Source organism: Danio aesculapii, chromosome 20 (genome assembly GCF_903798145.1).
Source record: "Danio aesculapii chromosome 20, fDanAes4.1, whole genome shotgun sequence".
Classification (NCBI taxonomy): domain Eukaryota; kingdom Metazoa; phylum Chordata; class Actinopteri; order Cypriniformes; family Danionidae; genus Danio; species Danio aesculapii.
In genome coordinates this window covers 14,173,314-14,195,370 of record NC_079454.1, presented here as the reverse complement: position 1 = coordinate 14,195,370, position 22,057 = coordinate 14,173,314, and the positions used below count along the sequence as shown (strand labels likewise).

General features: G+C 36.1%; 2 protein-coding genes across 2 annotated transcripts; both read right to left on the bottom strand.

Moving 5' to 3' along the window:
- Nucleotides 1-11,249: 11,249 nt before the first annotated feature.
- On the bottom strand, nucleotides 11,250-14,851 carry LOC130247482 (uncharacterized). The gene is made up of 5 exons (XM_056480729.1): nucleotides 13,360-14,851; nucleotides 13,088-13,180; nucleotides 12,861-12,932; nucleotides 12,670-12,744; nucleotides 11,250-11,774 (listed from the first exon to the last, which is right to left on the bottom strand). Exons 1-5 carry the CDS (start codon nucleotides 14,807-14,809, stop codon nucleotides 11,554-11,556), a joined length of 1,911 nt encoding a protein of 636 aa, XP_056336704.1. The 5' UTR covers nucleotides 14,810-14,851; the 3' UTR covers nucleotides 11,250-11,553.
- Nucleotides 14,852-15,716: 865 nt separating this feature from the next.
- Nucleotides 15,717-21,698, bottom strand: LOC130247929 (inactive histone-lysine N-methyltransferase 2E-like). Its single transcript, XM_056481441.1, has 11 exons — nucleotides 21,491-21,698; nucleotides 20,928-21,090; nucleotides 20,661-20,853; nucleotides 20,373-20,465; nucleotides 19,952-20,044; nucleotides 19,529-19,621; nucleotides 18,111-18,203; nucleotides 17,684-17,776; nucleotides 16,265-16,357; nucleotides 15,834-15,926; nucleotides 15,717-15,725 (listed from the first exon to the last, which is right to left on the bottom strand). The coding sequence occupies exons 1-11, from the start codon at nucleotides 21,594-21,596 to the stop codon at nucleotides 15,717-15,719; spliced, it is 1,122 nt and encodes a 373-aa protein (XP_056337416.1). The 5' UTR covers nucleotides 21,597-21,698.
- Nucleotides 21,699-22,057: the final 359 nt, after the last annotated feature.

Genomic DNA, 22,057 nt, shown 5'->3' with positions numbered 1-22,057 from the left:
CATTCATGAGCAATTATCCCACAAAAAAGATTTTATATTTGTACAGTATTTTTAGATGATGAATGAGCCAAAGTTTCAGACAACCAATAATGTTGTTCAAAGTAGTGCAGGGCATGTTCATACAGTTCAGTGGTCTGCATCATGTACAATCACTGACTTTATTTTGCCTTCTATTTAACATGCACATTTATCAGACTCACAGTTAAACCAGAATGTATTAACTCTAGGCAAATGGTAACATGGTTAATGTAAAAAGCCTACTAATCAAACATCAAATATTCAAATAATTTGCATTATTATATAAAAAAAAGCAATGGTCCATTGGGTTGTACTTAAGAAAAGTGACAAAAAAACCTATAGTTATATAGGCTGCAGGACAGGTTGGCTTCAACAGCAAAGACAACTAATAAGAAATATTTGTGTTTAATAATAGAAGATAAAAAAGTGGCACGGTGACTCGGTTAGCACTGTTGCCTTACAAAAAGAAGGTAGCTGGTTTGAGTCCTATGGAGCAAGATCATTCTCAAAAATAATACATTTGCAAAATAAAATTGATAAATCCTCAAATCTAATTTGTAAATCCAAAACACAATTTGTATTTGTATATTTATGAGTTGCGTTTTGAACTTACGAATTGGGTAAGTTCAAAACACAATTCGTAAATAGATAAATCCAATTCGTGAATTTAAAACACATTTCATAAATATACAAATCCAATTCGTAAATGCAAAACACAGTTCATAAATATGCAAATTCAATTTGTAAATCAAATTGAATTCACAAGTAAAAATCATAATTATTTCCTTAAATTAATTGAATGTGTACATGTATTTGGTTTTTGAATTTACAAACTATGTGCTGCATATTTATGAATTGGATTTGTGTATTCACAAACTGGATTTGCATATTTATGTATTGTTTTTTGAATTACAAATTGGATTTGCATATATATGAATTGTGTTTTAAATTTATTAACTGTGCTTTAAATTTATGAATTGGATTTGCATATTTATGAATTGTGTTTTGAATTTACGAATTGGATTTGTGTATTTACAAACTGTTTTAAATTTACGAATTGTGTTTTTAATTTACAAATCGGATATTTATCTGTGTTTTTGATTTGCGACTTGGATTTGCATATTTATGAACTGTTTTGAATTTACAAATTGGATTTGTAAAATTACAAGTTGTGTTTTTAATTCATGAATTGGATTTGTGCATTTACGAATTGTGTTTTGAACTTACAATGTGTAAATAAACAAATCCAATTAGTAAGCTCAAAACACAATTCATAAATATACAAATCTAATTCATGTTTTGAATTTACGAATTGGATTTGTGTATTTACCAATTTTATTTTGTAAATGTATTATGTTTGAGACTGATCTGGCTCCATAGAGTCCTGGCTGGGCCAGCTGGTGTTTCTGTGTGGAGTTTGCATGTTATCCTCGTGTTTGCGTGGGTTTCCTCCGCGTGCTCTGGTTTTCCCCACAATCCAAAGACATGTGGTATAAGTGAAATGGATTAAGTAAATTGGTCACAGAGTAAGTGTGAAAGTATAAGAGTGTATAAGCATTTTCCAGTACTGTGTTGGGACTGGAAGGGCATCCACTGCTTAAAACATATGCTGGAATAGTTGGCGGTTCATTCCACCGTGGAGACCCATGATAAATCAGGGACTAAGCTAAAGGAAAATGAATGAATGAATGATTCTCATAAATGAACATTGTGTATGTATTAAAAATATGAAAATATGCAAAAGACCAGCATTACAGAACATTTGCCACATACACACATAGTTGAGAGACAATTGGAGAACCCTAAAAATAGTCCACAGAACTTGTGCACTGTTATCCAAGTCTTCTTAATGTTCCAGCGAATATTCACACACTCTAATTGCACAGAAAAGATTAGCTTGGCTCATTTTGTGCTCTACAGAAAAAAAGAAAGCCATGAGGGTGAGTAAATAATAGCAGAAGTATACTTTTGGATGAGCTATCCCTTTAAGACTGCTTACTCAGAGCTGCTAACATGGTCGAATGACTCTTTCAGGCCAAAAAAGAAAAAGGGTGAGAATCCCATTTAGAACCACCACATTATTCCCAAATGAACATGCTGTACTTTAGCACAAGGACAATGGTTAAAATGGTTATATCCCTGCAAAAAGTCTGCATCTAAGTGCTGCATATGAAAGCCATCAAGTTAATAGCATGTATGTGCGTCCGTGTGTCTATTAAAAATGGAAGGGTGTGTATCTGAGGGCAAGTATCTGCGCACGAGAGGAAGAGACGCAGCTTGTGGTGTGTGTAGAGTTAAGCGAGCGTGGGTGTGCACGTCTGGGTCTGGTTTGGGCTTTTCAGAAGCGATTTGTAATGATATGCTGCTCTGTCTGTACAACGTGTATTTGTGCCCCAGTGAGACATACAGAACATACTCTCATTAAGTTAAAAGGACGGCATCCAACCACAACGACTTTAGGGCAAACGCACACACATATGCCAGTGCACCGGCCAGCACAAATTCAAATGGGATTGCCGGCACAGACACACAAACACACTTATTGCCAGTGCCATAAAAAGCAGAGAATTTGGACAAATAACATTTCCACCATCATATTAGGGTTACTTGAAAGAGACTGCAAAAGGCTGCTGAAAGAAAAGCAACATGGTGGTTGGGAAAGCTGCTTTTTTTTATGGGATTTTCTGTTTGGAGAGATTCTCAAATCACTTACATTATGGTCAAGCCCACAAACGGGCTTCAATTTGTATCATATTGACGTATTTGTTATGTATTTCAGTAGTGTGCAATCATTTGCTTACCCAGATGCTGCTAGCATCGGCTTTTCTAGGTATTATTCATACTGCTATGGATTGTATTGATAATGTTTATGTGCTTGTAAATGCATGTGTGATTTTCACACGTCATATGGTGTGACATAGGTCCTGCAGTCCACGGGTATCAGGAGATCATATCGACCAATCAGAGAGACTTAAATAAAACGGATGCAATCTGTCAGTCAGCCCACTGTGGCGAAAGTAATTGTGACACTCCTCCCCCGTAGCTGTGATGCTGTAGGGGTTAAACAATTGTGCACACACATAAACACACACACACATGCAGGTCACCTTTCAGCATTATATATAAACTGTCCTTCCTTTATGAGAATCATATAAGACTGGCATTTGACGCAACAATAAACCTACTTCATTATAATATTATTAATATATTTATTACTTGCAGTTATGTATTACTTATTCATTAATTAAATAAGAGTGGCAAGAAATGACGATTAAATATATAGTTGTCAAGCGGTCACTTGTATTATTATTATTCGTTGTATCATGAAATGCTATTACCCTAATCTAATTGCCCCTGGTGGGATTAATAAAGTTGTTAAACCCTAAACTTTATTTTTTCCATGACATGAAGAAAATAATTTCTGAAAAAAACATATTAATATTTATATGGTAACACTTTATTTTGTTGGTTTATTTGATTATTAGTAGACTGTCTGCTTAATATCTGTTGATAGTGCTCCATCAACAGACATTTAACTGACTATAAGAAAGTTTGCAAGTACATCTAACAGTCTACTTATAATCTAATGAGAATTAGTTGGCATGTAGATGCAATGTAACTTAAATTCAACAAACGGACAATCAAAATAAAGTATGACCATTTATGTTAAATAAAAGTTGTTCACAGTACACATTTAACAATCTGTTTGTTTCCTAGAATTGAATTTAAGAATTCACTATTTTGTACTATAATGCAATTCTCCAATCAAGCTACTCAAATAGCAAATGTTTACCTTAAAAATAAAAGAGTACTAATTTAACGTATTATTTTTTAAACAAAATATAGATTTAGAGAGACCGATTGGCATTCTTAAAGTTTTTTATGTAATGTATAGCAGCTGTTTAAAGATGTACTGTACAATAAATAGAGTTACTGATTCCCAAAACTTCAGTTCTTAACTGCTGGAAACATGTTGTCAGCAATTCTAGTCAAAGTCCTGCACAAATGTATGTACATTTGTAACAATTTTGTGTAAATCCAGTCTATGGTTTTGACTTGCTTGCCTATACAAACATTATAGTACCTTTCACACATACAGACTTTTCCTGAAAATCATTGGTTAGAGTGACCATATGTCCTCTTTTTCATGTACATGTTCTCTTTCTGAGACAAAAAAAATTGTTTCTAAACAAATTCCTAATTTTCCTAAAATGTAAGTGATGTCGTCGTTAATCGTATGTATTTTTGCATTACTTTTACCATTCTATTTAAGCCTGATTTATACTTTCACCTCATACTGAAGCACAAGTTATGTCTTACTTGACATCCTCACTGTTGTGCTATTATTTGCAAAAACAGGGGACGACTCAGAATAGGGCTGGGCGATATTGCAAAAAAAAATTATCACCATATTATGTTTTATATAATTCAGTATCGATAATTATCGAATATAGGTATATTAGGATTTTTTTGTTATTTAACCACTATTTTAATTTACCAACATTACTAAGGCAAATAGTTTTAATAGTCAAAAACTAAAATATTTAAACAAAATATCTGATCTCTTTATAATAAAATAAACGTGTTAAAGAGACTCAAACTTGATAAATAAAATGTTACAGAGTGTGTGCAGTGGTAAAGTGTAAATACTGAACAATCAAAGCAAACTTTAAGGTAGATCAACATCTGTAAGGTGTCAATAATAATGATACAGTATAGCTCAAACTTTGTCAACAAAACAAATTATAATAATCAAATCTGAGCTTTCAAATAAAAGAATCAGCCATCATTATTCAAATACACTGCAACATTACAAATTGTGAAGTTGGATGACTACATTACCCCTATACAAAAAACATCTTTCGGATGGGGTGCTAGTGGCTGGGTTGCACACGAAAAGAAACCAAAAAGCCAATCAGGCGACATCCTTACATCTTTTTTTATTTACTCCTCACTGCTGCAATATGACCCTCATTTTTGCATGTGTTGTTATTTTGACCTTAAGTGACAAGTGCGAGCGTGTGGTTTCTTTCGGTATCTAGGCGACCGTCAACCCTTTTCTCAGAGGATGACAAACGGACAAACCATTGCTGCAGCTCCGATACAAGTTTATGGAGAAAAGTAAAAAGCACTGCAGTGTTTGGATGCGCAGTATTTGTCTAAGGTAATTAGTCTACCGTTATTAATGAAATGTGTATATTCCTTACAAAGTGTGAAGCAGATTGATTAGTTTTACTTACATGAATCGTGGTGTGCTCGTGGCATTTGGAAAAAAAAATTTAACCAGATGTACCTGGCAAATGTGCACATGTCACATGTGTGCCACTTGCACACCATGTGTGCGTCGTGCAAGTCACGCACCTCCATTGAAAATGCCAAACTTACACATTAAACTTATTGGCATCCATTCCAAGGCGCGCACTCTGCAGCCACGTTTTAATAAAACTATCGCAAGTCATACCAAAACTTCATACCCAACTTTTTTTATTGTTATTGATAGTGGTGTTCGGTCAATAAATATCAATACCAATTTTAGCACCCAGCCATGATGAAACAGTGGTGAAGAGTTAGCGCATTGAATGAATTGAATTATATATAAAATAAATAGGTTGTGGATAAATTTGGAGGAAACTCATGAAAATTTTTGCCACGTCTTTTTTTCTTAGCACCAAAGTGAGAGAACGCAGCACCTTTTACCTGTCAGTGGATGGCAGTGTTGCACATGGATCCTGAATGGCGTAATAGTAAATGTGAAATAGTTTTTTTCTATTTTAATTTCAACTGATTTTTTATTTTACTTTTTAAAAATAAAACACTTTATTAAAAACTGACATATTAAAAAGACACAGTGTCATCTAAAAGGCACTTAATGTTAAACGATTTATTATTTGTTTTTTAATGCAAAAGATGTTATTACTTTATGTATTAAAGTTTTGTAACATAGTAACATAGTTTCGTTGTGAATGTGAAATATGATTATGTGTGAACAGGCCCTTTTTCAAAAATTTGTTTTTGAGAATAAAATGTTTTAACATTACCAGTAAATTGCTTAATTCTGCCGAGTGTGAACAGCTCATTTTTGTAATTAAATAATTTGTTCCAGTACTGCAATTTTTACAGTATTACTGTGGGAAAGAGGCTAATTTCCCCTTTGACCCTTAGACCTCGAACACTATAGTTGTAGCCGTAGACTGGAAGAACTTGTGCTGTCAACATATCAAGAAGATGCTGTTTTCTGCACTGCAAAAGCTAATCTGATTTGTATACACTTCCAAAGGATGAGGACGAGGGCTGGAACTGATTTGTTAAAACCAACACACAGTTCATATATCTATGTTTGAGTGTGTCTATGAGATTCTTTGAGTGTGACTTGTGCTGTAAGCAGTCAAGCAATGACAACAGAGTGTGCCATCTGATAAATCAGAGCAGAGTAGACTATTAAAAAGGCAGGGTTTAGAGAAACCAAAGGTTTGAACAAGCCATTTCAGGTTCTGTGAGAAACTATTCGATATACTGCCATTGTATATTATAAAAAAAGTAAGTATCTTTGACCCTAGATGAATGTAAATCTATTGGACGAGACCTCCAAAACAAAATGAGCAACTTTTAAAATAGCATAATGGGGCACTTTAACGACTGAACGTTGATGTTTACATAATCAAGACAACATTGATTCAAATTAAAGTGGCAACGACTTCATGGATAGTGTTCCAAATGGCCACTACATCCCTGCATCCTTCCAAGTACTCAAGTGTTCCACCCTTCAAAGTGAGTAGGTCATAGTGATGCTAACTAGATATTTGCTCAAAGTGTTTATGCAAGTGTGCTGCTTGTGTACACCAGCATAACAGAGAGAAAGTGTCAGAGGAAAAGTGTGTCGGGGTGAGTGTGCGCTATTTTTGAATGTGTCATGCCTTTAATGAGCGGGCAAGCGAATGGCCTTGTGCTTTATCTGACCGCAATGCTGATGCAATTTCTCTCCACTAGCTGCAAAACCTGTCCAGCGGTTCATTGAGAACAAGTACACGTGTTAAGAACATCTCTGTTATGCAAATACATGAATACACACCTTATTGATCATATGTAAAAATTAGGCCACCGTTGCATTTGTTCTTTAAGTGATGGTATAATGGCCATAAAGTAGAACACAAAATTTTAAGTTGCACTTATTTGTAAGAACAGACAAAAATAAATTTATGAGTCAAATTCAATTCAATTCATGTTTATTTCTGTAGCACTTTTACAATATAGATTGTGTCAAAGCAGCTTAACATAGATGTTCTAGTTAATTGTGTCAGTCCAGTTTTCAGAGTTGAAGTTCAGTTTAGTTCAGTTCAGTGTGGCTTAATTTTCACTGCTGAAAGTCCAAACACTGAAGAGCAAAGCCATCAATGCGCAGCTAAAATTAGAGTGATCAATATTTTTTTTGTCAAAAAAACATTAAATAAGTAAGTAAAGATCAATAATAAGTAAAGACCATGGTCCTTTGAGATATTTTGTAATTTTCATCAAATATATGGAAACCTTGATATATTTGAACTACAAACTTAAACATCTGTAGAACTTTAAAGGCGATTTTATCAATATTTTGATTCTAGCTTTTTAAAGAGTAGTATATTGGGCAAATAACATTTTATCCTAAAAAGCCATACATCCAATGGAATTAATAAAATGAATCAAAGTTTCTGTAGTTTAGTTTTCATAGTGAGTTTAGTTTAATAACTTTTAACTATTGGAGTCAATATTTTCAATAATTTTATCATGGAGTAGGCCAGATTACCATGTGAATAAAAGCATATTTTTAAAAAGCACTCTAAAAGTTTAAAGGGGACCTATTATGAAAAAAATCACTTTTATAATGCCTCATTCACACTAGCAGCAACTTTGTACCTGCCTGTTGCTCTGGGTGGCGATCGCTCAAACTCAGGTCTACAGCACAGAGAATACAATCGGCCTCTGCAGGAGCTGAGAGAGGATCACGTGAGCTCTACTGGTTCTCCTATTGGCTGTCGCTCAACCAAGTCGCTCTTTATTTGCATACATTTGAAGTATTCCTTAACATTGTCGCATCGCTCAACATGCCCACCTGGTCACCAACAGACGATGTTGCTTGCAAAAACAGAGGTAGCCGGAAGTCGTCCGCTCTCCACTGAAATGAACGGTCACTTGTCGCTTTGCCGATGTGATAGTCGCTTGTAATATAAATGAGGCTTAAGTGTTAGAAACACATGTTTGTTTGACACCTGTGTGAATATGCCAGTCTCTAATCGTAAAAAATAATCAATACTATTTTTTGTAATCACACTTCAAAAAAACAGTCCTATTATAAATATCATCAGAGGAGGAAAGCCCTTGTTTTTGTAAAAATTCTTAATAATGCTAAAAAATATTTTGCGCATACCCTCATTCACGTGTGCAGCCATGTTGTCATTGTAGTAGGGCTGGGCGATACAGCAAAAAATAAATTGTATTGTAATATGTCTTATAATAAAATAAACAAAAGTGTTAAAGAGACTCTTAAAGTTGATAAATAAAATGTTACAAAGTGTGAGTAATAGTAAGGTGTAAAATCTAAATAATGAAAGCAAACATTAAGGTAGATCAGCATATGTAGGATGTGAATAATAATGATACAGTAAACCTCAAACTCTGTCAACAAAACAAATTATGACAATCAAATCAGAGCTTCCAATTAATTACAAATTGTTAAGTTGGATGACTACATTACCCCTATGCTAAAAAAATTTTTCGATGAGGAGCTAGTGGTTGGGATGCACAAGAAAAAAAAAACAAAAAGCCACTCTGGCGACATCCTTACAACTTTTTTTTTAATTTACAGGCTCCTCACTGCTGCTATAAGGCACTCATTTTCATGTGTGTTATTCTGACCTGAGGTGACAAAACCCAACCGGAGTTTGTTCACAGATTGTGTCTAAAAGCATGTTAAAAGTGCGCAGCGAGTGCTCACGCTCTACAAGGGTCTTTCCTAACTAGGTGACCATCAACCATTTTCTTAGAGAATGACAAACGGACAAACTATTGCTGCGGTTGCGATACAAATTTTTATTTATTTAAGGCTTTAAAAAGCACTGCAGTGTTTGGATGTGCTGTGTTTGTCTGAGGTAATTAGTCTGCCATTATTACTGAAATGTGTATATTCCATACAAAGTGTGAAGCAGATTGGTTAGTTCTACTTACATGAATTGTGATGCACTCGCAGCATGCAGGAAAGTTGGATACTAGGTGCGCATGTAAAATGTGAGTCCATGCGCATTTCGCTCCCTATTTGCATGCAAGCCGTGCGCCTTGATTGGAAATAAAGTTTATTGCCATTCCTTCCAAGGAAAGCGCTCAGCAGACACATTTAAATAAAACTACATGTATTGTGCCTCATACCAAAACTTCATACCAAACTTTTTTTTATCATTATTGACAATGGTGTCCGGTCAATAAATACCGATTCTGGTGTAGCTGGTGTATTCTCAGAAGTTTTGGTACCCCTTGGTTTTGAGTGTAGTCCTGGAAAATTTCAGTTTCCAGGGCTATATAGCCTTTTCCTTTCTCCCTATGGCTTCAAGCTAAACCCTGAACCCTTCACGTGAATGTACAAAATGAGGGGTAGGGGGAAGGGGAAGGGCTAAGAGGAAGAATTGGGATTGTGCCTTATTTTGATGTTTTTAGTTTTCACAGAGATAACATTAGTCCTGTTTTTCAAGATGCCACTATGCTGACACATAGGCATTTGTAGCCTCATTCACTTTAAAAAAAATTTCAATTTAAAGCAACAGTCACCAAAATAGCACAGTTTGGATCAAAGCCTAAAAGGGGCAGCTTCAAAGAGTTATAAAAACTTATTTGTGAGGTATTTTTAGCTTAAACTTCACATACACACTCTAGGGACATTAGAGCCTTATTTTAGATCTTGTAAAAAGGGGCATAATAGGTTCCCTTTAGTAAATAATATTCACTGTTTTTTGAAGAGCCTATGATATCAATGCTTTGCATGTTCATTAGCATGATATATTAAATAACTAAATAACAGCACATGTCTAAAAGAGACCAAAAGTGAACTATGGAAAGTTTTTTTGAAAAAGTCTCAAAAGGCATTACAATTTTGCATGGTTCTGTATGTACATACAACATGCATTTTCACAATCCATTAGTGGAAGGCATTCATTCCCTGTAAACTATTCGAAGCTGAAGTCACGTCACCGGACGGCCAATGAAATGCAAAGACGTCAGGCCAGAGATTAAATGCTCAAATAAGGATTTTCATCACCTACTTCATAAGAGGATTTGTTTACACACACACACACACACACATACGCGTTTTTGTGAAAAACTGGTACATATGAAAAATACATCACAAATGGGGACATGCCTTTCTGAAGCTCCTAGAGCAAAGCTAAAAACAGGTTTAGGTTGCCAATGGCCTTGTTATGACAGTCATCTGTTAAGATTTGCATTTCAAGCTCATTTTGCACAACCTGATTTTTTACCTACATATGAGGACAAACATTAATTTCATCACTTTTCAGGACAAATAAACACAAATAAACTGATGTCTAAATAATACCTACATATTGGGACCATGGTAAAAAGTGAGACCTGAACTACACTGACATACAGTGATGTCCAAATCATACCTAGATAATGTATTGGCCACATACTGTAGTGAAGGGCGAGTTAAGATAAACATACCGATTAAAAAAATGTTTTGCTGTGAAGTATAACTGGAGACCAACTGAAATAAATCATCTACTAATGCTGCTCCAGAAAATAACTAAAATTGGATAATTATGACAGAAGCAAAGAGCAACCCATTATATAAAATATAGATTCAATACTGAATTCACAAGAACGATTTTATTGCTGTAGCAACACTGATTACAAAACAGCATCCTATCTGCAGTAACAAAAAAATGTGCAAACATTTAGTGTTTATATGCAGCTGAATACATGGGGACCAAAACAGATTGGTGTCCTGGAACTAATGCCCAAACAAAATTCTGATAAGATCAAAAAACACATATAAACTCAAACATAAAACAGCTAGTGTTGTCACGGTACTAAAATTTTAAAAACGTTCATTTCCTGCGAACATTTTGAGCGCGTTCTTAAAAACCGCTGATTTGCCGTTGTGTTCACATGCTCAACAGAAATGACTGTGATTGGCCGTGAAAGTCATCAGTTTACTGAAATCAAGGCTGTTGACTGAGTGTAACCACAGATACAGGGACACTGGAGCCTTTTAAAACCACGAAGATCAGTCGATTCATCATCGGATCGCTCGTATGTCAGCTCAGACAGACCAGCCGATCTTCACAGCTTTACAACGCTCCAGTGTCCCTGTATCTGTGGTTACACTTAGTAAACAGCGGTGAGTTCGATGAACTGATGACCTTCACGGCCAATCACAGTCATTTCTGTTGAGCATGGAAATGGACGTTTTTAAAATTTCAGTACCAATTGGTATCAAACTCCAGTATCGTGACAACACTAAAAACAGCATATATGTGTAAAGAAAAATCTCTCCTACCGACTCTGTTGTCTTTTCAAAGCAGCAATTCTGTTATTTACATAAAACTTAACAGCAGACCAATCTCTGTTTCTTAGTGCATGAGGTTCGGCCAACAGACACGAGACACAGTCTGCTTTCCCAGGAACTCTACAGCTGTGTATGAAATGCAGCATATGTTTTTCAACTGCATTGACCTCCTCTTCTGACCACTTCCTTTTCACAATGACTTTTGGACCTAAAAAAATTAAAATACAAAGCAAATCAATCAAAGCCAGTAAATGTCATTACTTACTACTGCTATACAATCCATACATATTATTCAATATATAAGTCCTGAACTACACACACACACACACACACTGATGTCAAAATCACACCTACATATTGGGACCATGGTGAATAATAGGCCTGAACTACACACACACACTGATGTCTAAATCACACCTACATATTGGGACCATAGTGAATAATAGGTCTGAACTACACACACACACACACACACACTGATGTCTAAATCACACCTACATATTGGGACCATGGTGAATAATAGGCCTGAACTACACACACACACTGATGTCTAAATCACACCTACATATTGGGACCATGGTGAATTATAAGTCCTGAACTACACACACACTGATGTCTAGATCACACCTACATATTGGGACCATGGTGAATTATAAGTCCTGAACTACACACACACACACTGATGTCTAAATCACACCTACATATTGGGACCATGGTGAATTATAAGTCCTGAACTACACACACACACTGATGTCTAAATCACACCTACATATTGGGACCATGGTGAATTATAAGTCCTGAACTACACACACACACTGATGTATAAATCACACCTACATATTGGGACCATGGTGAATAATAAGTCCTGAACTACACACACACACACACTGATGTCTAAATCACACCTACATATTGGGACCATGGTGAATAATAAGTCCTGAACTACACACACATACACACTGATGTCTAGATCACACCTACATATTGGGACCATAGTGAATAATAGGCCTGAACTACACACACACACACTGATGTCTTAATCCCACCTACATATTGGGACTATGGTAAAGATTAAGTCTAATCTCATAATCTCAAACAGTTACCTGGTTTGAGATGGGCAACATCCAAGTCTACAATGGAGGGGGATTTAGGTCTACCCACATGTGCTTTCTGGGAGCCTATGATGAAGCATTTCAATAATAAATGATTAAAGAATTTATTAATATTGTACTTTAGTATCTTTACAATAAACATGTTATTCTTCTGACTTGACAAGTGATATGTTTTCTCATACCCATTTTTGCCTTTTTCTTTGAAGACACCTCGAGTCCCTCATCTTGAGGTCCCTCGTCTTGCAGGTTGCCTGCTGATAGTAGAGCATGCAAGCAACAATCTGATGTATAGTAAACTGACTTATGTACATGACGAAATGTACAGTTCTAGCTAGTGTAATTATCCAGAGTAAGCGAGTAAAGGCAGAGCTGGAGGAAGAAAAATGTAGAAGTAGAATATACCATATACCATTCATATGATCCTCATTCTCTTGACTTCTGCAACTTGAAGTTTGCAGTTCTGCCTCATCACTGGAACTGTTGCTGGAGACATCCATTTCATCTGTTTAAAACAAAAACACATGAATTGCATCTGATTAAGACAAATCAGCTGCCTATGTTTGAAATTTTAGGAAATACTGACAATAATCCTAATATTTCACAGAATATACACCATTGTGAAATAAAATTGATCATGGATTACAGATTGTGTTAAAATACATATTACACAGTTATATTTACCTTGAGGATCTATTGTTATGCCATCTAATCCTTTGCCCTGGAGTTCGGGCAGTCTCCCTTTTTCCATAGCAATTAAGACCTTGCTAATCTTTGCAAGCTGTAAAGTGCTTTCAGGGAGGCGGTAGAACTCCCGATGAACTCTAATATCATGGCCAAGGAAGTTGGCTAATTGATCCATCTCATTGTCTTTAAGGTTTAATACTGTGGACAACGTGGCAACTTGCTTACGTAGCTTTGTTGAGCAAAGGGCTTCTGGATGCTTTGCTCCACTTTCTTTGGCATACAGGCGAATGCAGTCTGCACCCCGATAGTGAGACAGAGCACCTGGACGAGCAAATAAATGCTTGTTTTCAACAGGAACTTGACACCTTTCTCTCATTCTTATAAGGAAATCCACAGCCACAACCATATCAGGGGTCAGCAACACTGGTACTTTTCTCCCTCTCTTACCACGTATTTCCACTCTTTGAAAATAACTACAAAGCTTTTTCTCAAAGTCACTGAGCCCAGCTGCGATATCTTTGTGCATTGGTGTTTGATCTCTAGACGTGTAAGACTGGATTTCCATCTTGGACACTTCACCCTCTCTTCTTCTGTTAAAAATGACGATCTGTGTCAGCATTACTTTGCAAAGATTGGCAAAGTTTTTGCTAGTAGGTTTGTCTTGTAGGGCGTTCACAAACTCTTGCTGTTTTGAGTATAGAAATGTGTGCAGTGTTCTGACATCCTCTGTAAATGGCAGGACTTGTGGCTTATTCCATTTAGCTTCACCCAGAGTAGTCAGTGCAGCTGCAGACACTACATCATTCCACTTGCTTTCATACAAACGTCTGAAATTTCGTGCACACTCTGCAACGGCTTCGCGTCCTGACATCAGTGCATTGCATTCCACCGAGTTGGCAATCTTCACCAAGCTGTGTCCAAGCTTCAGTGCCAGTGATGGTATCTTGTAGGTGTTTGTCTCCTCACTGAATCCAGCGACTGCTCTTACTGCTTTTATAACATGAGAAAAATTGCAGGGTTGGATGAAGTCCTCTATATTATGAATGGGTGTCAGTGATCTGGCAGTGATGAGAAGCCTTGCTACTTCCCTCATTTTTTGTTTAACATAGTTATTTCTTCCTGAATGTGACTTCAGCCTGTTGTACATCTGCTCCCCTAAAAGAAGAATGTATCTATTTTTTTTTACAACATCTGAAACTTCATCATTCACCATCTCACAAGCAATGGTCCATACGCTTTTGCTAACATCCGCTGGTGGAGGAAGGCTCAAGCTGATGAGTGACTGAACTCTCCTCTGTCCAACTGTGTGTTTTTCATTTGTGGGGTTCTGGGGGCATGTTCGCATGTGTCTCCATAGGGTCTTTCTGTTGTACAGACCTTGACAGTGGATACAGTGACTGAAGTCAGAGGTAGATTTTTCTTCTTTGGGCCGCCGGCAAGCAACCATTTCCCCAATTCCAGCTTTTGAAACTGCAGCATTATGGGCAAAATTCCCTCTACTTTTCAAAAGGTGTAATCTCGCTCTTCTTTCCTTTGACTTTTTGTCAAAGCTGAATGCCTTAGCTACCTCCAGTTCATTGTGATGAACAAACTCCAAGTGTCGTGCGATTTTAGAGAATGGCTTCTGACAATAAACACAATATTGTTTCTTCTTGTATCTGTTTATTTGCAGGTCAGTAGGCATCGGGGTCACAGATGTGGAGCGGTTATTTAATGCGCTTGCACTCCTGTCTGCTGCACTCCTGTCTGTTGCACTCCTGTCTGTTGTACTCTGAAACCCCACAACACCTCCCTTCAGTGGCTTAGCATGCAAGTTATAAAGCTCTTCACTTCTACAACTGCTGTCTGATGAGCTACTGTCTGAATCAGGGACATAATCCTTGTCACTGTAGTCAGAACAGGATTCCTCACAAGATATCTGTGGGATCAGTCAATACTGTATTAAAAGCCCCTATGAGAAACATTACGCTGAAATATGAAAGACATTTTGACCCCCCCTCCAAAAAACAAACAAAAAAAAACTAGCATATACCTCAGATTCATCATTCGCTGAGCTATCAGGCACCCGTCCTTCAATTACAAGTGCTTCAGACAGCTTTTCAAAGCGTTCAGCATGTCTGTTATGATGTTCTCTCAGTCGGTTTATCCGGGCAGCAAACCTGTGTAGCTGTGGTTTATAAATAAACAGTTCAGAACCTGTATGTTGAAATTCCAACAATGTTAACTTTTTTTAATAGCTTTTTTTTAAAATTATTAAATTTAAGACAGATCAGAGTCTCCAAAAATCTCCAGTAACAGCAAAAAAAAAAAAGGTTGCTAGATTTGGCGCTAGTCGCTTTTTTGAAAATTTGTCACTAAGGAGTCTGAAAATACACTAAAAATAAGTTGACACCACTGGGTCTAATTGGATCATTATGTTCCTTGTGTCTCATAAGACGATCAAGAACTTGACTCAAACTGAAAATATCTACCTGTTCAGTTGACTTCTTGTTGATTTTGGTAGGACAGCATGCGGCCTCTTCTGATGGCGTGTTCTCATCACTGCAAGAGTCTGCTCGGTTGATCTGTAAAGAGAGAACATCATCTACTCTGAGAAACACATTACATTTATTTCATACTGGAGAAACATCAGGACCTTCACACACACACACACACACACGACACGATTCACACCACATCAATGTCAGTACAGTGGACAGATTATCCTCACACACTCCTGGAATCCTCAAGCTACGTCACGGTTTAAAAATGAGGACTTTCTTATTATGTTCAAATAAGTCTATTACTCTATACAATAATAGATTAGAGTGAAACTGGAACCTTCTGAGGGTCTAAACGGATCATTATGTTCCTTGTGTCTCATAAGACGATCAAGAACTTGACTCAAACTGAAAATATCTACCTGTTCAGTTGACTTCTTATTGATTTTGGTAGGAAAGCATGCGGCCTCTTCTGATGGTGTGTTCTCATCACTGCAAGAGTCTGCTCGGTTGATCTGTAAAGAGAGAACATCATCTACTCTGAGAAACACATTACATTTATTTCATACTGGAGAAACATCAGGACCTTCACACACACACACGACACGATTCACACCACATCAATGTCAGTACAGTGGACAGATTATCCTCACACACTCCTGGAATCCTCAAGCTACGGCACGGTTTAAAAATGAGGACTTTATTAGTGGTGCGCATCAATTAAAATGCCCAGATTCAATTAGATTTTAATACAAGTTTTCTATTCGATTCACAAATCGATGAATATAAATTTTAAAGTTTTGAAATTTCAAAAACTGAATCAGGTGAACATTTTACAAACGGTAAATTAATAAAAAATAATTTAAGCGCCACTTGTTCTAAAAGCTGTTGCACATTAAACAAACAACAAAACTCCCCTCAGTAGCTTAACAACATATAGCCTAAAATAGTGGGCAGATTAATTTCTTTAGAACACCTGCCTAAAAAGAGTCCCATCTAAAACTTGATTAGCTTATTTTACATTTAAGATAAAATTAAACTTTAATATCTACAATATTTTCCAGTCTATAACTTTTCCTTCTCGTTTCACAAAAGTGCAAAAATAAGCATATGCTTACAATATTAAGTTATTTATTCTTTATTATTTAATAATATGGCTTTGTAATATTCTCACAGATAGGCATACCTATTTATTTATCATGTTCTGGTAAAGCATTTAATTGCAACTTCGACATGACTGAGCTTTTCTCTAGAACACAATTATGAATGATGGGTCTAGCTAATTTTTTTCCTCACGCAGCAAACATTTTAAAAACAGCTTGAAAGAAATTTTTAACATGACTTATATTTTAAACCATTTAACTAAAGGAATTAATCAGTTAATCATTAAAAAGCAGAGATGTGGTCTCGAGACCAGGGAAATGATCTGTGTTGATCAGTGAGCATCACTTCAGTTCTGCTCCTGCTCAGGTGACCTCACACTGTTTCCACACACTGCAAAAAGTTAAGCCCTGATGATGTATGTGGCTGTAAGTGTGAGTGCGGATGCCTCGATGACATGCATGTGCAATGATAACCAAAATAAAATACAAAAAAAATAATAATAATAAAAAAATCGATTCACTGCTTTTGAGAATCAATAATGAATGGACCACAGTTTAAAAAAACTATTGGAAAAAAATGTTTTTGGCCATCCCTATTCTTATGTTCAAATAAGTCTATTACTCTATACAATAATAGATTAGAGTGAAACTGGAACCTACTGAGGGTCTAAACGGATCGTTATGTTCCTTGTGTCTCATAAGACGATCAAGAACTTGACTCAAACTGAAAATATCTACCTGTTCAGTTGACTTCTTATTGATTTTGGTAGGAAAGCATGCGGCCTCTTCTGATGGCGTGTTCTCATCACTGCAAGAGTCTGCTCGGTTGATCTGTAAAGAGAGAACATCATCTACTCTGAGAAACACATTACATTTATTTCATACTGGAGAAACATCAGGACCTTCACACACACACACACACGACACGATTCACACCACATCAATGTCAGTACAGTGGACAGATTATCCTCACACACTCCTGGAATCCTCAAGCTACGTCACGGTTTAAAAATGAGGACTTTCTTATTATGTTCAAATAAGTCTATTACTCTATACAATAATAGATTAGAGTGAAACTGGAACCTTCTGAGGGTCTAAACGGATCATTATGTTCCTTGTGTCTCATAAGACGATCAAGAACTTGACTCAAACTGAAAATATCTACCTGTTCAGTTGACTTCTTGTTGATTTTGGTAGGAAAGCATGCGGCCTCTTCTGATGGCGTGTTCTCATCACTGCAAGAGTCTGCTCGGTTGATCTGTAAAGAGAGAACATCATCTACTCTGAGAAACACATTACATTTATTTCATACTGGAGAAACATCAGGACCTTCACACACACACACGACACGATTCACACCACATCAATGTCAGTACAGTGGACAGATTATCCTCACACACTCCTGGAATCCTCAAGCTACGGCACGGTTTAAAAATGAGGACTTTATTAGTGGTGCGCATCAATTAAAATGCCCAGATTCAATTAGATTTTAATACAAGTTTTCTATTCGATTCACAAATCGATGAATATAAATTTTAAAGTTTTGAAATTTCAAAAACTGAATCAGGTGAACATTTTACAAACGGTAAATTAATAAAAAATAATTTAAGCGCCACTTGTTCTAAAAGCTGTTGCACATTAAACAAACAACAAAACTCCCCTCAGTAGCTTAACAACATATAGCCTAAAATAGTGGGCAGATTAATTTCTTTAGAACACCTGCCTAAAAAGAGTCCCATCTAAAACTTGATTAGCTTATTTTACATTTAAGATAAAATTAAACTTTAATATCTACAATATTTTCCAGTCTATAACTTTTCCTTCTCGTTTCACAAAAGTGCAAAAATAAGCATATGCTTACAATATTAAGTTATTTATTCTTTATTATTTAATAATATGGCTTTGTAATATTCTCACAGATAGGCATACCTATTTATTTATCATGTTCTGGTAAAGCATTTAATTGCAACTTCGACATGACTGAGCTTTTCTCTAGAACACAATTATGAATGATGGGTCTAGCTAATTTTTTTCCTCACGCAGCAAACATTTTAAAAACAGCTTGAAAGAAATTTTTAACATGACTTATATTTTAAACCATTTAACTAAAGGAATTAATCAGTTAATCATTAAAAAGCAGAGATGTGGTCTCGAGACCAGGGAAATGATCTGTGTTGATCAGTGAGCATCACTTCAGTTCTGCTCCTGCTCAGGTGACCTCACACTGTTTCCACACACTGCAAAAAGTTAAGCCCTGATGATGTATGTGGCTGTAAGTGTGAGTGCGGATGCCTCGATGACATGCATGTGCAATGATAACCAAAATAAAATACAAAAAAAAAATAATAATAAAAAAATCGATTCACTGCTTTTGAGAATCAATAATGAATGGACCACAGTTTAAAAAAACTATTGGAAAAAAATGTTTTTGGCCATCCCTATTCTTATGTTCAAATAAGTCTATTACTCTATACAATAATAGATTAGAGTGAAACTGGAACCTACTGAGGGTCTAAACGGATCGTTATGTTCCTTGTGTCTCATAAGACGATCAAGAACTTGACTCAAACTGAAAATATCTACCTGTTCAGTTGACTTCTTGTTGATTTTGGTAGGACAGCATGCGGCCTCTTCTGATGGCGTGTTCTCATCACTGCAAGAGTCTGCTCGGTTGATCTGTAAAGAGAGAACATCATCTACTCTGAGAAACACATTACATTTATTTCATACTGGAGAAACATCAGGACCTTCACACACACACACGACACGATTCACACCACATCAATGTCAGTACAGTGGACAGATTATCCTCACACACTCCTGGAATCCTCAAGCTACGTCACGGTTTAAAAATGAGGACTTTCTTATTATGTTCAAATAAGTCTATTACTCTATACAATAATAGATTAGAGTGAAACTGGAACCTTCTGAGGGTCTAAACGGATCATTATGTTCCTTGTGTCTCATAAGACGATCAAGAACTTGACTCAAACTGAAAATATCTACCTGTTCAGTTGACTTCTTGTTGATTTTGGTAGGACAGCATGCGGCCTCTTCTGATGGCGTGTTCTCATCACTGCAAGAGTCTGCTCGGTTGATCTGTAAAGAGAGAACATCATCTACTCTGAGAAACACTACATTTATTTCATACTGGAGAAACATCAGGACCTTCACACACACACACGACACGATTCACACCACATCAATGTCAGTACAGTGGACAGATTATCCTCACACACTCCTGGAATCCTCAAGCTACGTCACGGTTTAAAAATGAGGACTTTCTTATTATGTTCAAATAAGTCTATTACTCTATACAATAATAGATTAGAGTGAAACTGGAACCTTCTGAGGGTCTAAACGGATCATTATGTTCCTTGTGTCTCATAAGACGATCAAAAACTTGACTCAAACTGAAAATATCTACCTGTTCAGTTGACTTCTTGTTGATTTTGGTAGGAAAGCATGCGGCCTCTTCTGATGGCGTGTTCTCATCACTGCAAGAGTCTGCTCGGTTGATCTGTAAAGAGAGAACCTGGTCTAAACAAATCTTTTTTTTTTTTTGCAGTGTTCAATGCTGTCAATACTGCATCGTTATTATTAATAATACTGCATCGTTATTATTAATAGAAATTGTTCAGTTTATCAGGTAATATAACACATTAAGTACAATAACTCAACAACGCCAACTCAAGGTAAATAGAGACCTAATTACCAGAGTACGCCATGGCCATTTTGAATCTCCATAGTTGTATGTTATTTCTTCACCAGAAGCTATGTCCTTAATTGAAAACAAACACAGATGTGGTTTGCCTCCAACACCTATTTTTTTAATTTTACAGTTAGGAGACTTGTAATCGTCATTCACTAATCTCCCAAGTGAACCATCTTCTTTTGAGGCATCAATGCTAAAATGAGAAAACAAAACATGAGACTGGTTTCCAATAGTTCAAAAATAGTACAAATGGTTCCCAAAACCTACCACCATTGTTTTCCGTCCCAATCAAAGTCAAATAAGAAGGTATTTTCTGTTTCACTGTATTTATTCTGTCTTATTTGGCTCTCCTCTTGGGAAATTAACTTTCCACGGTATTCAAGAATGAAGCATCCTTTGTCAATGGACATGCTAGCAAACACACCTCTACCTAAAATAGAGAAATGACAGCGTTGAAAATTATGCGTTTCAGTGACAATTAGGTGGTCCTTTATTTAATTGACATGGCCTTTAATGGGCATGCACTAATTAATTACAGGCCATAAAAACTTCTTCCAACATCTGGTTAGTTTCAACCTTTGTGAAAAACTGTTCAATCAGTTGCACAATTCACAACAGCAACTGTTTCATCAAAAAAATAATTATCTTAATAATACCAGTAAAAAAAAACTACTGAAATTAGATTTTTCAACATAGCACAGCTTTACATATGCATTTAATGCTATTATCGTATGTATATCAGTCTAATGTTTGATATATGATTTAATAATCTACAGTATGTTCTTGTGGTGTGAGATGACTAAAGCATTGAAATACAGATACTAACTAACCTTTATGAGAGTTAATGAATCTCTCCTCAAAGCATGGCTTGTCTTTGCCAGACAGAATGTGTGTAGTGGCATCCTCCACAGGACTAATTCTCTTCCGTTTAGACATTGCATCCAGTTATGTATTTACATTCTGAAAAGTAGAGTTAAAAAGCAAATAATCAAAAGCTCAGTGAATATTACTTAAATCTTGATTGTATGACACTACACATTTACTGTGTCCAATCAGCTTAAAACATACTACCAACTTAGACCATGCTTACTAGTAACACAAAAAACATGTATTTATCAAAAATAAAAAAGCAAAAAAAATAAAAAGTAGATGAAAGACTGCAAGTTAAAGTTAAAACTTGAAATGAAATATGCACTTTCCATTTCCCAGATCCATTTTTACAAATTTACTTTGTACAATGTACAACAAGTACTTCGGAATTCTCAATATATATTGACTTATCGAACAATACATGTACATCATCACTTCAATAATTTACATTTTTACGTGGTGCAGATCGTGGTGTTCTTATCCTTCTCCGAGGCGAAAGCAGGGCCTGGGCAGTTTCTCCAGTTTAT